We start from the raw sequence: 20,537 nt of genomic DNA on the forward strand, positions 1-20,537 counted from the left end.
CGGAAAAAAAAACCCCGAAAAATACATTGACAAGCAGTTACAAATAGCTTTCCCTGAGGACTTAACCGATGTAACGATACATTCCACGCATGAGAAGTGAAATAGTTAAACCTTAAATTTATTTTCTAACCGAGGAATATAGCTACCGAAATTTCCACCAATAAAATTCAATTGCTTTGCAATTCCGACAAATTGGTTTAGTTTTCCTGTGGGGAAAGAATATGGAAGAAATATCCCCGAAGGGGACCCTAAGTGGTAAAATGTACGCACTCCATATGGCACATTACTGCTTAGAAACAAACGTTAGGATATCGGTGCTAAAAAATGGCGGGAAACGAAGTCACAGAGGATATACGTTTAAACCGCATATTGCCCATCGACTTCGCCGTCTCTTGGTAGTACCCAGACATGTGGTATGAGTACAATGTACCGATAACGAGTACTAATACAAAGCAATGAGTATATACTAGTACAGACAAATGTGCACTCTAGATTACGTATTATAATCGCGATTAGAGTCTTGAACTATCTATATCTATCTATCTATATCTATATCTATATATATATATATATATACATATATATATATATCTATATCTATATATATCTATATCTATATATATATAAATATATATATATATATATATCTACATCTATATCTATATCTTTGTCTATATCTTTATCTAGATCTAGATCTATATATATATATATATATATATATATCTATAACTATCTATAACTATAACTATATCTACATCTACATCTATATCTATATCTACATATATATCTATATCTACATCTATAACTATATCTATAACTATATCTAGATCTATATCAAGATCTATATCTATATCTTTGTCTATATCTATATCTATATATTTATCTTTATCTATATCTATATATCTTAGCGCATATAATAGTGTATTTATAATAGTGCATGATTAAGTACTCGTTTTTTGCGATTATAGCCTCGTACTTCGTATACGCTTGTACTCCAAACTTGCTATGGGAGTTCCACTTGTACTCGTTCTCATACTGCTGTACTCGTTTTCATACTGTTGTACTCGTTACCACAATTATTCATCGATATCTTTACCGGTATATGCATCTCAAAAAGCTTCATCAATATTATACCCTCCGCTTGATGTCACTCACTGGTCACAACCGGGTGGCAAGACTTTAAGAAATCTACTCAACTTGTGGCATGGAGCACCCGCTAAGAACTTAGCAGGTGCCCATGTTTGTATTATTGTTTAATGAAAATATTTGCACATTTCGCGTCGCTTGGAAAGTTCAAAAGCCTCGATGACATACCTTACGTTCATATGTGTGTTTACTACAAAGGATATATGCTATCCATACTACTACCCTCGACGATGAGAAGAATAACAAGAGAAAGAAAAAAAATGTCTCTTGCCATGAAAAGAGAACATAGTAGAGATTTGGTGGCATTATATCAGTGAGATGTTGATACCTATAGTGTTATGATATAATATGATATGTAATGAAGTTAGCTCGAAAGGTAGAGTCGCCCTGAAGAAAGCGTTTGTTTGTCATTCAATATTCAAGATGTACGTAGGCCCTATGGACGATAGATAAATCAACATACCGTAGTTCACACACAGAGACTGGATAATTATTTGAACAATTGACAATTCAGATATACTAAAACCGAAAATAAACTTTGTTTGTCATTTCTGTATATTTGTCCGCTTCTTGATATATATGAAAGTATATGAGAACAAGTTGGTGAATCTTTGTACGTATATATCCTTAATATAAGATTATCAGTATTGGCCACAAAATATGCTAGGAATTCAGATAATGGTCACCCATGCATGCTCAAATTTCAACAACCATTTTTACTGCCACTATTTAAAGTGGTTATCCATACTGAGATATTTATTTGTCTATTGTTACAATTCTGAAAAGAAGAAGAAGAATCAGTTTACCCGGCTCAGTAAAAGTAATTCAAGACATTTTATGCTAAGATTTGGCGCCATTACTGCGGACCGTTAGTTCTAAAATTCAGTTTGAGCCTTTACTTTTACAAATTTTATGAAAACGGCTGTATGACGGCGATGATGAATATACGGAACGACTACTACGCTCGTTTAGTAAATAACATAAAAGTAAATACACCTTTTTAATCCGTCCTCTTTGGTGCATTTTGTAACACTCTACATGCTTAGTTGGTGTAACACCACACGCTGTAGTACGGCACCGTGAGATGGTGCAGCACGGTCATGACGGTGTTACCTATCATGTTAATGCGCTTGGATATGCTTATGTAGTCACGGCGACGCACGTCGTCTTACCAACCGATGATCATGGTGTTGTGCTAAATGATGGTGCAGCCAGCAAGGTGTTGCAGCCCGACGTGATGGTTACTGGTGTAACACTAACCTTTTGGTGCAACCTCACAAGTGGATACTTCACCCGACTTCCCATCCTCACCCCCAATCTTGGTTTATTGGCACAGGTCCGTATGATGGTGCAGCCCAATGATAATAGTGTATAACCCTATATGCCGCGCTGTGCATTCTAAAGCTCGCATACCATGCGCGGCACCAACCTACACTGGTGTTAGCCACAAAACGCTGTTAGGTTTTAGACCAAACTCAACGACATCAGGCGAATGAACTTACTGTAGGGCTATAGCACTTTTCCCGATTGCTACAAACAAATTGGAGTTTAATCCCACGTAGTGTCCCTTGTCGCAGTCTGAAGGGAAGAGTAAAGCGAATTTTTCAAAGAGAGGCACGATTTTTGTGTCGCTCGTGGCACTATTACGCTGAAGTATATATACACTTTACTGATCTGTCAGCGTACGCACAAGATAACGGTGTGTTAACCCGGCAAATGCAACATCACAAGAAGATGTTGAAAGGCGAAGCTTAACGGATTGCGGTATTTACTGTGATGTATAGTTGTATAATAACAATATCGCACAATTGGCCTATAATGTTTTCTACGTCACCATTTGCTTCCAGGTCGTGACCCATGGAGATGTCATCAACCAATGACGTCATAAGAACGCTCCGACTAACGGCCCTTTGCGTGATTCATTTACGTAGGCATGTATACTCACTCTATACGGAATAACGCCAAATATAAAGTCTTCTTTAAATATAAGGAATAATCATTGAATCACGAACTATGTCGTAAATCCTAACCATTTATAATATTTTATTACTTTGTTTCTGTCGTTTTACTCTGTTTCCTTTAAAAAAGAAAAGTTTGTTTTGTTTTTGCAAGAAATGCCGTCATCTTCTTCGGTAAATATTACCATGAGAATCCACACTTGGAACTCGAACAACCACCCCCCCCCCCCCCAAATAAAAAAAAGAAGAAAAAAGGTCGCTTTCGAGTGGTGATAAAGCCGTTTCACGAAAACGCGCTTTATCGAGGAGAAAGGAAGGTTACTTTGTAAAGTAGCTTCATTCATTGGCGAGTCACGATTTTAAAGTCATACGAAACAGAAAACTTGAATTGACAGTTTAATGATGTCGTCGAAAGTTTAAGGAGCAAAATTTATATAAACAAAAAATATAAAAAAAAAGCAATAAGGAAAATATGAACCTTGGTTTTGGGAAGATTACAAAGTGAAAATCGGCTTTAAATCAAATTTATTTTAATATACACAACAGAACACCATTTAACGTTCAACACGATTTGTCCTTCACAAAATTGTAAGTTGCTTTAAACATGTTATTTGAATAATCTTATATTGTCCCAATTGAGTTTTATGTTGCATCTGAGGAACGGTGACGTAATGGTATGTGTCTTAGACTAAGTAGTCCAGCCATTTCAATTGATGAGCGTGTGATATTTAAAAAGTCATAAACGTTGTCAACTAAGTAGGGTCGTGACTTTGTATTTTATACTCCTTTCCAAAATACCAACCATGTTTGGTGAACGAAGTGAACTTTTCTGAGTTATATATTCAACTCAATTTGTCAAAAATTGCTAACAGGAAAATACATCAACCGCATAACGTCCAAGAGATGCCCTTTTTGTTGTAGTTATATCATTACATAACTCTCACTGTCATTCCAGGTTACAACAGCCACAAGAAAAATATCAGCAAGATCGATTTATTTCTGGCTTTTCGTAGAAAAAGAAAGCTCTGTCAGTCTTTAAATGACTAATATATATATATATATATATATATATATATATATATATATATATATATATATATATATATATATATATATATATATATATATATATATATATATCTATATATATATATATATATATATATAGGCCTATATATAAATATATATATATATATATTAGTCATTTAAAGACTGATAGAGCTATGTATATATATATAGGCCTATATATATATATAGGCCTATATATATATATATATATATATATATATATATATATACATATACATCATTGCATATATAACGTATATATAAGTTTGAGATCCGCACATGCGCTTTTCGTATCCATAAGAAATACCTCAGCTTTCTTATTCCCTGAATAGCAATACATGTGTGGCCCTTCACAGGGGTCTGTCTATAGGTCGTCCCGCCTACCCGCACCGGTAGGTAACTTGTTTTCTTTAACAGTGGAAAACGGGTCATTAAAAAAGAAAGGCGTCGCTGCAAAATTCTCCTCATATCTCAAAATGAAATTGTGTTTTTCTGCGGTTTCTGGGGGGGGGGGGGGCTGGACTAGAAATCTGTCAGTAAACGGAATCGTAACTCTAAAATTGATAATACCTTATGACAATTTCTACACCCTTTGGAAAGTTTGTGCTTTATAGGATTACATCTGGCTATAGCTCCAATCAAGCCACGCTGTCCTTGTTATGAAGACAAATTTTAATATCCACGACGGTCCCTTCTTCTCCTACCCGCACCTTGTATTCATAATAAAAAATTGATATCTGTGTAAGACTGTTATATGTAAATGAGTTTTTTTTCGGTAGATCTATTACAATACAATAAAAAACTGTCTGCAACGAAATGTAAGAGCAAAACAAAAACAAAACCAAAATGGTTCACTGTTTAAATAACTTGTTAAGGTGGGAGCTATGTCTCACGAGTACGTTAAAGGTGGGACCTATGTCCCACTAGTACATTACGGTGGGAGCTATGTCCTAAGAGTACATTAAGGTGGGAGCTATGTCCCACGAGTACATTAAGGTGGGAGCTATGTCCCACGAGTATATAAAGGAGGGACATATGTCCCAAGAGTACATTAAGGTGGGAGCTATGTCCCACGAGTATATAAAGGTGGGATCTATGTCCCACGAGTACATTAAGGTGGGAGCTATGTCCCACGAGTATATAAAGGAGGGACATATGTCCCAAGAGTACATTAAGGTGGGAGCTATGTCCCACGAGTATATAAAGGTGGGATCTATGTCCCACGAGTACATTAAGGTGGGAACTATGTCCCAAGAGTACACTAAGGTGGGAGCTCTTTCCTACGAGTATATAAAGGTGCACGGGAGCTATATCCCAAGAGTACATTAAGGTGGGAGATATGTCTCACGAGTACATTTAGGTGGGAGCTATGCCTCACAAGTGTACAAAGGTGGGAGCTATGTCCCACGAGTACACATTACGGTGGGAGCTATGCCTCACAAGTATACTATGGTGAGATATACACCTCACAAGACTACGATAGAGTGAGAGCTGGAGGTGAAAATATGGGTAGGGACTGGATAATTCGATTGCCAGCAATACTATACGTATTCTGTGCTTTCATTTTGGCGATTGACGAAAATAACGCAATTTGTTTTATTATTTATACGTAAAAAGAATATTCTAATTGAACTGTTTTTAGGTTGAATAAAATATTTGTCTAATGCGTTTGAACCGAAAGAGTACCAACAAAAATTCTGATCGGTTTATAGCAAGTTGTGATTTAATTATATATTGATAAGGAGTTGTTATTAATAGCAACTTATTTCCCAGATAAATCATGACACTAATTTGGCACCATCATGGGCACCATTATGGCACAATAGTGACACCATTACGACACCTTTATAACATTTTCTTTCAGATTTGAACAATTGTTGGCAGTTTGTCAAGGTTATCGTTAGCTACGATAACTTGTCACGTGACTAAGATACATACCATCAAAGCAAAAATGTTTACGTGCACTACACGGATGGTTACATTAGACGGATGGTTACATTTAGACGGATGGTTACATTAGACGGATGGTTACATTAGAAGGGGGAAGGGCATGTCTCCAACCTCCCAACGCCAGTCCCGGGGAAAGGTTTAAGTCTGTATTTTTTTAATTCAATCGGGAAGAATTACTACCCATCACCCCACCAGAAGATATATAGCCTACCTCCGAAGTGTCTACTTCACAAATGCGTAATCAATGGGAAACACAATAATATCGCAAACATAAAAGATTTGTTCAAGTTTAACTCTCCTGGAAGGAACTGACTCAGTTTATACTGGCCCTAAAGAAAGAGTCAAAATAAAAAATGAGTGTACGCAAAGACCGCGACCAAAAGGGTGAATTTCTTTTACGAACAAAGTGGTATACAATTGCACTTTAATACAGTTCTTTAGTGCAAGGGGTTAGTTAGATCAATGCCTGTATATATGGGCATCGGTTTTTGTAGGCTATACATATTTAGCTTCATGAACTACGAAATCATATATAGTACCAGGACGTCACGAAGCAATCGTTTCTCAATATTTAGAGAATTATAAATTTGTAATATATGTATATTCTTCTTTCTCGAACAAAAAGTTTATACACGTTAATGGTATAGCTTAATAAATTCATCATGTCCTGGTGATGTAATGACAATTACACGCGTCCACATTCTAGCCGAAGTTTGCTGAGGGCTGGAGAGTATGGAGTTTGTCATTTTTACGCATTTCCTATAAGTAATCATGTTCTGTAATTTATCACAGTATAGTTGCAAGTAAGGCGTACCTGCTTTGCTCGTTATATCACCTAATCTAGCAAGCCTGCCGTTGGCTAATCTCCTGGTTTAATTCTGATCACGTTTGATCACGCATATCTTTGTAGTCTTACGTAAAAGATTTCGACAAGACAGTTCAATTATTCAAAAGTATTATCCTAAATACTCAATATTTCATGATGTTTGGTATTTCAGAAAGTTTTGTAAAATTCTTATTTCTTCTCCGTTTGGCTTGTTTTGTAATTTATTCAACTTTCTGCCTTGATAAGACTAAATAAGGCCTACTTACTTTATCAACTTGTTAAGTGTAAGGTCGCCTGCACTAAGAAAACGTAATATGTATGTATGTATCAATCTATTCTTTGTGTGTGTGTATGTATCTATGCGTGTATGTATGAATGTGTGTATGTATGTTTGTAAACGCCATGCATGTCGAATAGCACTATATAAATGTCAGATTTTGTGGCAGCAAGTCTCCCGCTTGCGGTCAGCGGGAATCCGACCAAGGTCACGTGTAGTTGGCACCTTCGAAAAAAAAATCATACCTTAAAAATATTTCAAGACCATCAACTTTGTCGTACAAAAGTGGAAAAATTGACAGGTTTTTCGCATCATTGATTTTTACCCACTGGGGTAACGAAGATCAGACAGATAAGAGTCAGATTTATACGGTTTCAACTGTGGTGTATTTCAAGTACACATGCATATGCAAGGTTTCTGGTTTAAATGAAAAACCTATACATGCTATACAAGTGACGACTATTGTATATAATAATATATATATATATATATATATATATATATATATATATATATATATATATATATATATATATATATATATATATATATATTGTTCTCTCAATTGCTAACAACTTTTTATAAGTTGGGCTCTCGTCTGCACAAAATGTAACTCAAAGACCTATAGTCTAAATGTTTGCAAATATTTCCAAAATTTTTTCTACTTTTTTTTTGGCCGTGTAACATTCACTAAACGTCGGTCATAATTAATAAAGACATATCTTTATGAAAAATTGAAGTTTATGACTGATACAGGAAAAAAAAGAAACAATATCAAGAATGTTTGTGGTGACTGTCAAAAGTATATGAAACATATTAAAGCATTATATTAATGTGAAGATCGCTTTTGTTGTTCTTGTAATATACTTATTGAATATGCCTTTATGTCCGTTGCATTGGTAACAGTAGAAATTTATTCAAAATGGTTCCAAGAATTGCAAAAATATAGAACCATTTTGCATTTAAGCACCCTCCCTTTAACGAACATTTCTCAAAGGGGAGGGGTACATAACACCCCTTCTCTGACGACATTTACTCCCTCCCCCCTACTCCCAAACACCCCACTCCCCGGTATAACAAAAATCGGTGGTTGCCTCGCCTGGGATCAAACGTTACAGAATATGTCTTTGTGGTTATATTATTTCAATGAGACTCATGTAATATGACAATGTGCCTTACTTAATAAAGAAGTTCTAATATATATTGTTATCGCTGTATCGATAACCACAACATTTATAGAATTAGTCCAAAATTGGCATTGAGAAGATTTCGTCTTATTTTATTTTTTATTCTTTTTTTTCCATATTTGTTTCATTTTTGTTTTCATTACTGTCCAAATTGCCATTTCAAATATATATGGCCTACATTATGGTTATCTTCTAATAGCCTACACAACATTTTGACAAGTTTATTTGTGTGATCACATCAAGAATGTACCGCAATGTTACTCACGTTTATCTATGTCATGGTAAATAGTTAGAGGGGTTTCCAATAAGCGACCCATGGGACATGTCCGACCCGCTATAAACAATCAGCCCACGATTATTGTGCACTTATCCGGTATGTGGTCCCTTGTAAAAGGTCCTATAATATATGTTTTAGCACCCTGTCAGCCTACGTTGTACATCACTCTAACCAATGTATTTCCCTCTGATCTTCGTAGAAAATTAATCGAGCATCCCCTGAAATAGTACAGTATGATTTTAATGTTTCTTTTTTTTTTTTGCGTTGGATTTGAAACTATGATGCATAATTCTGACCAAAGCATCGGTAAAACTTCCCCTTTCTTTTAAACATTTTAATCGGAGAAACATGGATATCAGCAAAATCAAATCAAATTATCTGTCCAAATAAGACAACGAAGGGACAAGAGGTGGAGATAGACGAAAGAAAGGACCAGCTTTAATGATGCGATTATTTAATCAAATGTTAATAGCTGAGGGAAAAGCGAAGTAGCATTAAGTAGCGAAGGATCATAGTTATTTTGAGGATGAATAAGTTTCCTAGCTTGAACAGGAGGCCATCCTTATCGTTTGTAGGTTAAACCGTAGTCATCTTAATTACCTTGCTATATATTTGACAAGTATTTAAAAATGAACTTAATTGATTTGACACGTAATTAGCAGAAAAAGCCGTATTTAATTACACAGAGAAATTATCAACCAATTTCAATGTTAAAGGAGCTATATGCACGGGCGAATTCTAAACGCAGCCATGTTTTTTACGTTATTATGGACGACTTTTCGAAACAAAATCTTATAAATTGACCAAATTAAGCCACTTTGCTAGATTTGTTTCACTAGATGAAAGTTAACAAAGGAAGCAAGGAAGAAGGTAACGTTGTCCATTGAATCCATGATTAATTGTTTTTTTTACATTTTGTTTTATATTTATCATTAATTATGCAACATAACGTTTCATTCATCCGTTCTGATTTTGGCACATAATTCTTCTTCTTTTTTTATTTCACTTCAAAGTTTTTCCCAATTCAGCTTAAAAATATACCTATTTTTCACCTTTTTTTTATTGTATGTGTGTATGGGGTATAATGGGGGAGGGGTTGGAGGATAAATTTCACATGGCTATATGATTTTTTTACTTCACTGTTGATGTTTTCCGCTTATGCACATATGAATACCAAAATTATTATGTTATATTATATTTTGAAGCATTTCATTAATTTAAGATAAATATCTCATTCCAGATGACGTACGATTTACACGAAACTGTTAGTTTGTAACAAAAAAAATATGATGATGCATGAGCGGTTATTGGCTTTACCTTGATTAATGGATTAGTGCAATTTTTATTTATAAGTTATTAATCGACGATTTAAAATCATCAACAACAACAACACCAAGTGAAATGAACAAGTAGAAAGCGAAGACGCTCCATTTGTTATTGGTTTAGTTATGAAACTATTGGAACTTTTCTATATAGTTTGATAGAAATATTTAAAAAAAAATCATACTAGTTACTATAAGTGACCAATCTAATTAGATTGAAATAAATTCTTTGTATCCATCTGAAGGATAAAGTAAAGCCCCAACGTTTCATACCGGTATCACATCGGGTTTTTGCAACATTTAGCACTAACAAATAAAACATGGGGAGTACTTCTTCTAATCCAACACTGGTCAATATGCATAATCCTACACAAACGAGGTTTGTATTTTGTTACAAAAGTGCCAAACGTTTGTAACTTGGAAACAACTATTTCTGACAAGAATTTTTGAAAACTAGAGTTTAATTTGTTTTTTTGTTTGTTTTTGTTGTTGTTGTTTTTGTGTGCTTCGGTGTGTTGTTTTTTAGCCATTGGAAGCGTATATGTACCCAGCGTTGGTAAAAGAAAAAAAAAACAATTACCAAATATTCTTAGTTGTTACGTTCATAAACTCATATCTCATTTATTATGACGTAACCGAAGTTGAAAAGTTGAACAACTTCGACCCCACGTATTATTACGTATACGTACTAGAAAAATTGCGTGAAAACAATGACACAACTGCATATTCAAAGGATATCGCAAGGCAGCGTGTGGTTGCTGATGCATGGGCTAGACAAACTTGCCTGAATGTATAGTTAAGCCTATGTCTATGTTATACCTTTGTAGCACACAGACAACAAACTTGTCTCAATGTATAGTTAAGCCTCTGTCTATGTTATATCCCTTTGAAGCACACATACAACAAACTTGCCTTAATGTATAGTTAAGCCTCTATCTAGGCTATGTTATATATCTTTAACCGCTTTGTAGCACACATACAGACAAAAACACTATGATGAGTATAGATAGCAAGTCGTAATTATTCAGTTTAACAATATGTGACTATGTTTGTCTGTCTGTCTGTCTGTCTGCGGAATTATCAATACATTAGACTTTTCACTCCATTATTTCAGAACGTGAAGTTAAAAAGATGATATCAATCTGCGAATTCAATACTTTTGCTTGTGATAGTCAAATTTGTTAATATTAACCCGCTGAATTGTAAAAAACTAAGAAACTTGTGGCAAATGACAAATATCTTTAAGGGTTTTCATAATTGTTTACAAATTATCGCAGGTGAAATGCTGATAGGTTTCAAAACAAGGACTGTGTTGGAAGTTATGGCAGTCCAGGATATTTGCATGCATTTGCATAAATTTGCATAAATTAAGGCATGTCGGTTTGAAAATGACTTGCCGCTGTGCGGAAGAAGTGGGGTAGTAGGAAAACAAATAAAATAATTTGTTGACGTTTGAAGATAACTGACCATTATTTGACTTCCTAGCATATCTGCTAATAATATGGACGATTCACAAATACAATGCATGCCATTCCACTCTTATCAACAGGGTCTAAAAATGACAAGTTCTATCGATTAATAAATTTTGCTTTAAAAGAGATTAGAGGCTGCAGAATAGAGCTCATTTTTTGGGAGGAGAGGGGGGAGTTGGGGGCGTAATAAACTTCGAAAGGTATTGTATGGAGAACAAATGGACCCTCTGTGTAATGTATGGACGTACAGTCTATAATTTATTTCATTTTCTAACTGGGCATTTTAAGGCATTAAAATGAAATATTTCCTTTCAAGATAAGAAGTTAATAATTTTTCTTATATGAATTAAGTAAGGAAAACACTCTAAGAATGACGTGAAATTTAATGCCAATGGGGTGTAAGTTTTTTTACGATCTCCAGGTAGAGTTTTGACCTCATCCCGCATAAAATTGTAAACAAAAATATTTTCGATTGAGATAGCTATGAACAGGTGATAATGAAAGGCATATACATATTGAGTCCAGCGGTGCGAATAATTTTTCATAAAAAAAAGGTTGTCCATTCTTAAGTGTGTTCATGTAGGACATATTGAATAATTTTCTGGACTCCCGAATGCATGTATAGCCTACAATTTATGAAACCAAAATGTGCTTTTTCATTTTTTTTTTACTGCAATAATTATACTAAAACTGCATATTCACGTAATTTTGTTTGTCACAATTTGACGATCTGCATACATTGGATTGATGAAGAAACACTTAAGCCCCATGAATACGATAATTATTAATATACAAACTGAATAACATTTTGATAGATGAAATATGAAAATAACCTATCAAGGTTTGTATAAAGAACTTCTCTGTATTAAGTTTAAAGGGTTACTCTATCTAACCAACCGATTCACATAGAGATTACAGTAACTACTGAAAATCTTAAAACGTTGTACCACCATAAAAAAAAACTGGATTGTGCTGACAAATCGGATAAATCGGTAGCATGTGTTATTAGGATTACAGTATAAGAACAAGATATGTGTAATCCCAACAACTGGATTTATTGGAATTATTATAATATCTTGATAAATGAAATATATGACAATAACCTATATTAAAGGTTTGTAAAAAGAAAGAAAAAATGCACAGTTCTGTATTAAGTTTAAAGGGTTGGTCTATCTAATTATGCATATAGATCACACGCTGTGGATCAAAATGTCTCAAAAGTTATACAACTCGAAAAGAAATAGAACTTTAAAACTTGCAAGTCATAATCATCCACTTTATATCGATTAACGACAAACTACAAAAGGCACACTGACTCATGCACAAACATATATACTAAACGCACAACAGTTCGGAAAGCCTATATATATATATATTAGCGATCCATTAGGCTATATACTGCTCACATATACTTTATTGGCTCCACAAGTTATATGATTGATATAGCGGAAATCGTTCAACAGTCATATGTGAATAGTTTTCAGAGTTTGCCGGGTCAACCAATTTGTCAAAAGTTTCTTGAAAACGGGTCAACCCTCTTAACGACCCACTCGGGACATTGTAAGAGATAAAAATTCGATAGGGAAAAAAAAACAATGAACCCCCTTCTCATTGTTTGTAGTGAAGTAAGCCAGAGAGCGGTAAACTCTCTAAGGTTTGTGCGGAACAGTTTTGTTCTCAGCAGACGAAATAAAACATAAGATGGATTGTTGTCTTAAAAATGAACAGGGTACATTATATTATGAGCGCGTACATTGTTTGGAAATAAATTTAAAAAATTGAGAATAAATATGAACTATTCATATATAACTCACAACGTTTACCTTCTCAAACCGATGAATTTAAAAAAAAAAATATTCTAAAGATTCTATAGAAGCATTTTGAAGGAGTGACCAATTAAAATTTGATTGGATTAAAACAAACGTTACATTGAATAAGTTACCAATCAAACTCCGTATATATAAGAAGAAGAAACAAAACAACAGAAAACAAAATATAGTAACATGTGATACAATTATACAATATGGTAATAACTGTTAATAAATTATAACATCTTAAGAGAGTCAACTTAACTTGTATTCATATTTTCATGAAAAGTTTCATGCTTGTTAGAATACTCAATGCGAAAATGCTATATTATGACGAAATGAAATATATATATATAGGCTATACATATAGGCTATATACATATAGGCTATATACATATAGGCTATATAAATATAGACTATATATAGATATGTGCGTGTCTGTGTGTATACTTCAGAGTAACCTGTGTATTTGTTTTTTGTACATACACTGTATGTGTGTATAAATATAATGCGTAATGTAACATAATATTTGTAGGACCTCCTTGTGCAACATGTGAACAATTTACGGTGTATTGTTTTAATTAGTGAAACGATGGTTTGACTTTAAGCGATGTACTTTTGTATTTTAATGAACAGGTTGGCGAATAGTAGTTCCTTTTTTTCCTTATGAAAACAATGTTATCAGCTATAGTAGTTTACTTGTAGAATTAATATGTTTAGATTTAGACATAGCAGGAGGTGGATTTGTTTATAACCGTTTTTACGGGGTAAGGAAGAGGGGAGGGGAGGGGGAGGAGGCGTGTATTAAAAATAATATTGTCATGGGACTGTCTTCCATGATGCTGTAGATAATATTGAATAGTTTAAAGTACATTCCAAGTATAATCAAAACAGAAAAGAATATATCAAAATGAACCGACAACAACACTGTGTTTTGTACTCATCTCGGAGCCATTGGAAGAAAAATCCATTGTTTTTCTTCCATTACTTATTTTTCTACTACAGTCATAATAACCAAAATTATCTAGTAGCTAGTGTAATTGTGTATCGAGATATATAGTTTAGCATGTATATCAAAGAAACAACAACACAAGAAGAAAAAAATAATAATAATAATTACGGAATTTACCCAAAACTGCATTTTGCGGTTGGTTTCAAAGTAATGCAATGATCAAGCAATATATAAAATACGACCATAGTTTGATGTAAGACCATTCAGTTTAACCAGTTAGAGATAGGTGTTGTTATAGCTCATGGCTAATCCGGATTAGCGGGTCTTTAGGCCGTCTAAATCCAATAGAGAAAATGATTGTATCCACATAAAATACTGAGATATATTGATTTGCTTTGTTTTTATTTTATTTTATTGACTGTATTCAAAACTCTTGCATAATTTCGTTTTTTATCCTTGTGCGATTTCGGCGGGGTGGATTAAAGTAACCGGATTAAAATTCTCAGGGGTTTAGTTTTCAGAGTCTGGTTTTCAGGAATCCAGTGAAATTGTTGAGTATGCATTACGGGATTGTCGAAATTTCCGCAGCAGAATGCTATCGAGTTAAGTCACTGGCGGGTTAGAGAGGGGGGGGGGGGGAGGTGGAGGGGATCGGACTGTTGGGCGAAGTCATATGCTAACGAACGAACTAAAGAGAATATAGATGTTAAAACAGGTTGATATTTCTGTATAAGTATAACCGGATGGAGGGAGGGGGAAGGGGGTGCAACGGTGGGCGTCAAACGCCATCACGGAGGCATTCTATATGCTATATGTACGTATGTTTGTATGTATGTATGTATAGTATGTATTTTAGATCCTCCTGCAAGCAGGAACTCGCGAAGAAGCCTCATTGGCTTATCAAAACCGCAGGCTGACCGAAGTCAGTCTCTTACATTCATATTTAACGTCCATGATTATGAATTGTCAACAACTCTGTAACTGGACGACATACATTAATCTTGGAGTGACTCAAACTCGGGACATTATGATTGAAAGGCAAGCTGATTGCATAGGAATAATTAAAATCGAAGTTAACTCAAAGATGTATATACTGAAGATTATTTACTGTGCCTAATGTACAAGTTGCCGCATTAGTTTTACAGGAATCGAGTGAGGTTGTAAACCGGTATTCAATGTTGATGTACCCCAGTTGAGTGTTAAATGTTCCGTAACGTTTAATATGAATTTGGCGTATTTGTATATTGAATATCAATCGAAGGCGCGTCACAAAATATTGATGATTATATTAAAATATTGTCGTTTTCAGTACGAATAATTAATCGTCACTGAAACATGGCCGTGGAAATTGCTGTTGCGGTTGTATCAGTAAAATATACATCTATTAAGCAAATGATAAAGAAATATATGAATAAAAACAAAGAATAACACAAAATGGAGGATAGATCTGGATATCCCATTGCCGACCAAGTTTGTTTAATTTTAATTGCGTTGCGTAACTGAGAGAACTAAGTCAGTTAAAGGCTGGAATTCAGCGGTGAATCCATGTTGTTATATGTTACACACAGTTAGCAAAGTCGTTAAACTTTAATTACATATGTATAGATTTATAGGAAAGGTAAAAAGAGGGATTTTTGACTTACCCGGGGATTCCGTAGCACTCAGCGACCGTTGCCTTCCGTTAGTAACTGGGGTTGAGGGGGTAGAACCTGCAGCGTTAACCGCATTGCCAGCAGCGCTGGATCCTAGGATCCCTTCAATTGAGTGTTGCATATTATAATCGCCTGCACCCGGAGGACGATTAATCGCGGAATGGGTCCCGATACCTGGTCCAAACTGTCCCGGGAGAACTCCGCGTGGGAGCCCGATATGATGATGATGATGGTGGTCATTTTGCACAGAAAGTGTGGAATATGAAGGTAATTGTCCAAACGGATCCATCATGACGTTGATACGGTCACGTGACTTGTGATGTCCTTTATGTTTGTAAATATTTGAACGGTTATTTGATGATTCGATTAGTTTGAAGAAGTAACAAACGGTAGGCCTACTTGAAGGAACTTTTCGAGTTGCTATCGTTAAACTTGTAATAACTTCCAAAAAGAACACACAAACGTTAGTTTACCCCTGACAAGATGAAACACAAAATTTATAAACAAGTTACCATATAGAAATTAATAATCAAAATCCAATGTGACAATATCAAAGGATTAGTTTAGAAAAAAATCCCAATATTCTCGGCTGCGTAAAAGATTAAAGATTGGAAAATTACACGCGTTCATTGATAAACAATCTTTGGACTTCCCAGGACAAAGCACCTGTCAATCAAAACACAATGGTTCATTCATAGAATCAAACTGTGTACTTTATCAGATTAGTTCTGCTCATGCGCAGAAGCTCTGATTAACAGTAATCCATAATTAATTGCATTTATAATTCGGATTTCCTTTCAACTGAGGTTGTTGTTTTTGCTGGAAGTATTTGAATCAATAATATTTCTCAAATCATATTTCGTGAAGATATCATCTTCTTCTTCTGTTGTTGTAGTTTTGTTTTTCATTAAAACGAATTCATTTTTATTTTCTATGAAAAAAACTCTCTTTATTGAATCGTCAGGTCTAAAGAAAATTCTGTTGGTTCAGTAGCCTTCCATCCAAAATAATTTACGAACATAAATTTACCGTGTTTGTAAGATTGTCATTTCTGGTTCTTAGTTATTTTTCTTCTCTTTTTCTTCTTCTTTTCCAGTCCGTGATCCTCTAAGCAGATGGATTTTTCTTTTGAAAGGTTCAAGGTTTAACGGTTCACTTTGATATTAGTCGACGAAGCGATTGATATAAATAGTATAAATATATAAATATTTGTTATCGCTGCCGTTTCATCACAGCGTTTCACCGGGTCAGTTTATTTACCAGTCCACAAGTCTTGAATATGTTCCACCTTTTTTCGTCTCCCTCTGTCTTCAGAAGTTTAGTTTCAAAACACAAACAACGGCGTTTTTACTTTTCCAAGCTTTTTCTCCGTGCAAACATTTGCAACAATCCACCAAGCGTTAACTCAATGCACGTGTTGTCAACTTTCCTGTTGGCCACGGCCAATTCCACTGCGCTCCACAAAATTAACAACAAGCTTCATAACAGAAATATTAGCCCAATCAAAATTCGCAACCTACCACACCGTTAGTTGAAAGTTCCCATGCCGCGCGCCGTGTCTTTATAAACGGGGTCAGCCGGCACTTGTACTGGAAAACTATTCCTCTTGTGTGCTTCCAAATACTTTGGGGAATCAAGTCACAGCACGCTCTTTCGTATATATGTGTGTGTAAACCTATATAACGGTTATACGAAAAGAGAAAAAAAATAAACTTACTCGCGAATAAGCCTATTAAGTACTTAACTTGACAGGCATGTTAGGCTGAGATCCTGTTTAAACCCATTGTAAGTTAACGGACCGTGACAGGCCTATACTCTCAACGGACGAGAGGAAAAAGAACGGATATGCTGATTAAGAGGGGGTTTGTGAAAATTATGAATGAATAATGCATTAGTAAATGTTTATGCATGATTAAATGTAACGACAAACGAATCAGTTCCGACCAGTGTTCAATTTATGATGGTAAAACAACATTAGTATATTAACCACGTGATATAGGCTAATTATATATGCATGTGTAACGCTGAAACAATATCGAAAGACTTTCATGAATATTCAGTACTGACGAATGGAATATATTTTATTATGATATTCATGCATTTTTGTTCAATTATATACTAAAATAACATTCACACGCGTGCTATTCAGATCACACCTTGTTCGAATGTCTGTGTGACGTGTGACGTCTGTTCTTTTGCCAGCATTTGTTTGTGTCTTGTCTAGATGTGCTGTGATTTTTTAACCCCTTTTGGGAAATGCTACACATCTTACTGCCATTTGTTTTTTACTGGTTTTATTATAGTCTGCAGTGGTACCAAACGCAACTCCTTTGGAAATAAGGGAAAGTTATCCCTGAAAACCTGAAATTTCAGTTCACTGTATATGCAGATTGCATAACGAAATGATGAAATTAGATAGACATTTTGCAAAGTTTCCAATGAGAAAGAAAAAAACTCCATTAAATTGTGTGGGACTGGTCTGCGTTAAAGTCATATTTAAATTGTGGTAACCATAGAGATCTCCTACAGTTATAGCCTTAAATATTACGTGACTAGTTTGAAAAGACACCAAAACGTAACATGCAACTTAAGTTCAACTTAAATTCTTCTTTTATTTTCAACACGCTTTTAGTCATCCATGCAGATTCATTCATTTTAATTTAGTCAAATTCGGCCATTTTGGAATATCTGAATTTCAATTGACTTCACAGAACACGTGACTAATTTTGTATTCAGTGCCGTATACTCTCCTTTAGCAACCAATGAAATTATATCAAGTACGCAAGATCCATTTCCACGAATGACGTCACGATTTGTGTCCCATCGTTTTGGAAAAAGGCGGCAATATCCGCCAGCGAATTCAACTTTCGACTTTCGTCACCAGGGACCCTGCAAAAACGTGGCCGTGTTGTCATGGAAACAAATGGCGATATGAAGAAGAAGCATTAGATAGATAGCTATGTTATGAGTTAAAAAAGAGATATATTGAAATGACAATTTAAATTTAATTGAAATTAAGGTGATTAGTAGATCGCTTAGCATAAACGAAACCTGTATAAGGATAATCCACGAAAGAAATATTAGCGCAAGGTATACCGTGGTTAACTCTAATATTTAATCGATTCATGATATAGCTGGATTGATAAAATTGTCGACCAATAACAGAGTATGATGCTTATATAAATAAAACAAAGCCATATTGTCACTTAGATTAGATCAAGGAGTGCTCAATAGGCGACTCGTGGTTCAAATCCGTCGGGGCGAAATACTTCAATCCGCTTTGCCAATAATATACAAAAATAAACAAATAAATATATAAATAACAAAACTATAAAATCGATCCACACTCTTGCTCTTTTATAGTCACGTGACCTAGTCTGATTTGCATATTTCATTAAAGGCACGGATGCTACTTGTGTATTTTGCTATGTTAACGGTATACAAACTATACAATATAATTTTATAATTTTGATAGAATAATTTATGACCTTTTCACATAAGATTGTGCAAGAAACTTGAAGGAAACTTGCATGTACTATGTTTATATGAGGGAAATCATCAGCTTCCTATATAGGTCAGGTGTGAATATAAAACCTGGAAATGCCTGTCGGTTAATGGCAAACATTTTTTAAATTTTTATCAAGTATTTTCTACTTGGTAAAATAATTCCTTCTTAACAGATTGTCAATAAACATGACAATTTTACAATGACCTAACCATCCATCTATTTCGAAGTAATTTCTATTTATGACATTAACAAATAGGCTAGAAAGGTTCGCATTTATGACGGACTTATAAATCTTTCAAATAAAGCAAACATGTCTTTTTTACCCCCAATGAATCTAAGGTAGTTTTCATTTTTAAGAGCGTTTGATAGATGACTATTTTGTCAATTGGACATCAAAAGAAGATTTTTTGTTGTTGCTCATATTTGGATTTCGGTAATTATTTATTTCATAAGGCATACAAACTGACAAAGATTGAATTCGCCACGCGGCATACATTTTTAAGGGAATTCCCCTTGTAAAATCCGTCGAGCTTCTCCATTACTCCAAATTAATATAGCAATTAATTGATTAGCTTTTAACTTTTTATGACAGTGATTATGATTCGACCAATGACGGCATCCTTTATCTAACGTTTCCTTTCTAAATGATGTCATCTCTCATTAACATATAACCATTGTTTTACCAGGTTAAACCAGGGAGTTGTTATGGAACAACTCCCTGGTTAAACACCGAACCCTGGTGATTCAATTACTAAGGCTCCATGATATGATATATATATATATATATATATATACATATATATATATATATATATATATATATATACTGCCGGGATCCTTTTGATGGGACCTATATTTTCTACGAAATCATGTGGTGTTAATTACTCCGCTGGGAACAATATCCGTATTTTGTTATCAAATTATCACACAAAGGAACATTGTAATAATGAACCACCGGCATTGTCACTTACGAGAGAACAGATCCCATTAATGTCATTAAACCTGTCAGTGTTGTCTTCTTATTAACTTCCTTTTCCATCATTGTTTAACATACTAGAATAACTCATTAAGAAAATTTATTACAATTGAAAAACTAACGTTAATGGGGAAAAAATCACAAGCGATATACCGATA

General features: G+C 34.5%; 1 protein-coding gene across 2 annotated transcripts in view; it reads right to left on the reverse strand.

Moving 5' to 3' along the window:
- LOC139969760 (aristaless-related homeobox protein-like) overlaps nt 1–17,196 on the reverse strand; it is a 65,741-nt gene extending 48,545 nt beyond the window's left edge. Inside the window, exon 1 of one of the 2 annotated variants that reach the window (XM_071974991.1) lies at nt 15,887–17,196. In XM_071974991.1, the coding sequence (XP_071831092.1) occupies nt 15,887–16,187 (301 nt within the window). In that variant the 5' untranslated portion in view covers nt 16,188–17,196. The remainder of the gene's footprint in view (nt 1–15,886) is intronic. The other variant, XM_071974992.1, reaches the window with a different exon arrangement.
- Nucleotides 17,197–20,537: the final 3,341 nt, after the last annotated feature.

Source organism: Apostichopus japonicus, chromosome 7 (genome assembly GCF_037975245.1).
Source record: "Apostichopus japonicus isolate 1M-3 chromosome 7, ASM3797524v1, whole genome shotgun sequence".
Taxonomy (NCBI): Eukaryota; Metazoa; Echinodermata; class Holothuroidea; order Aspidochirotida; family Stichopodidae; genus Apostichopus; species Apostichopus japonicus.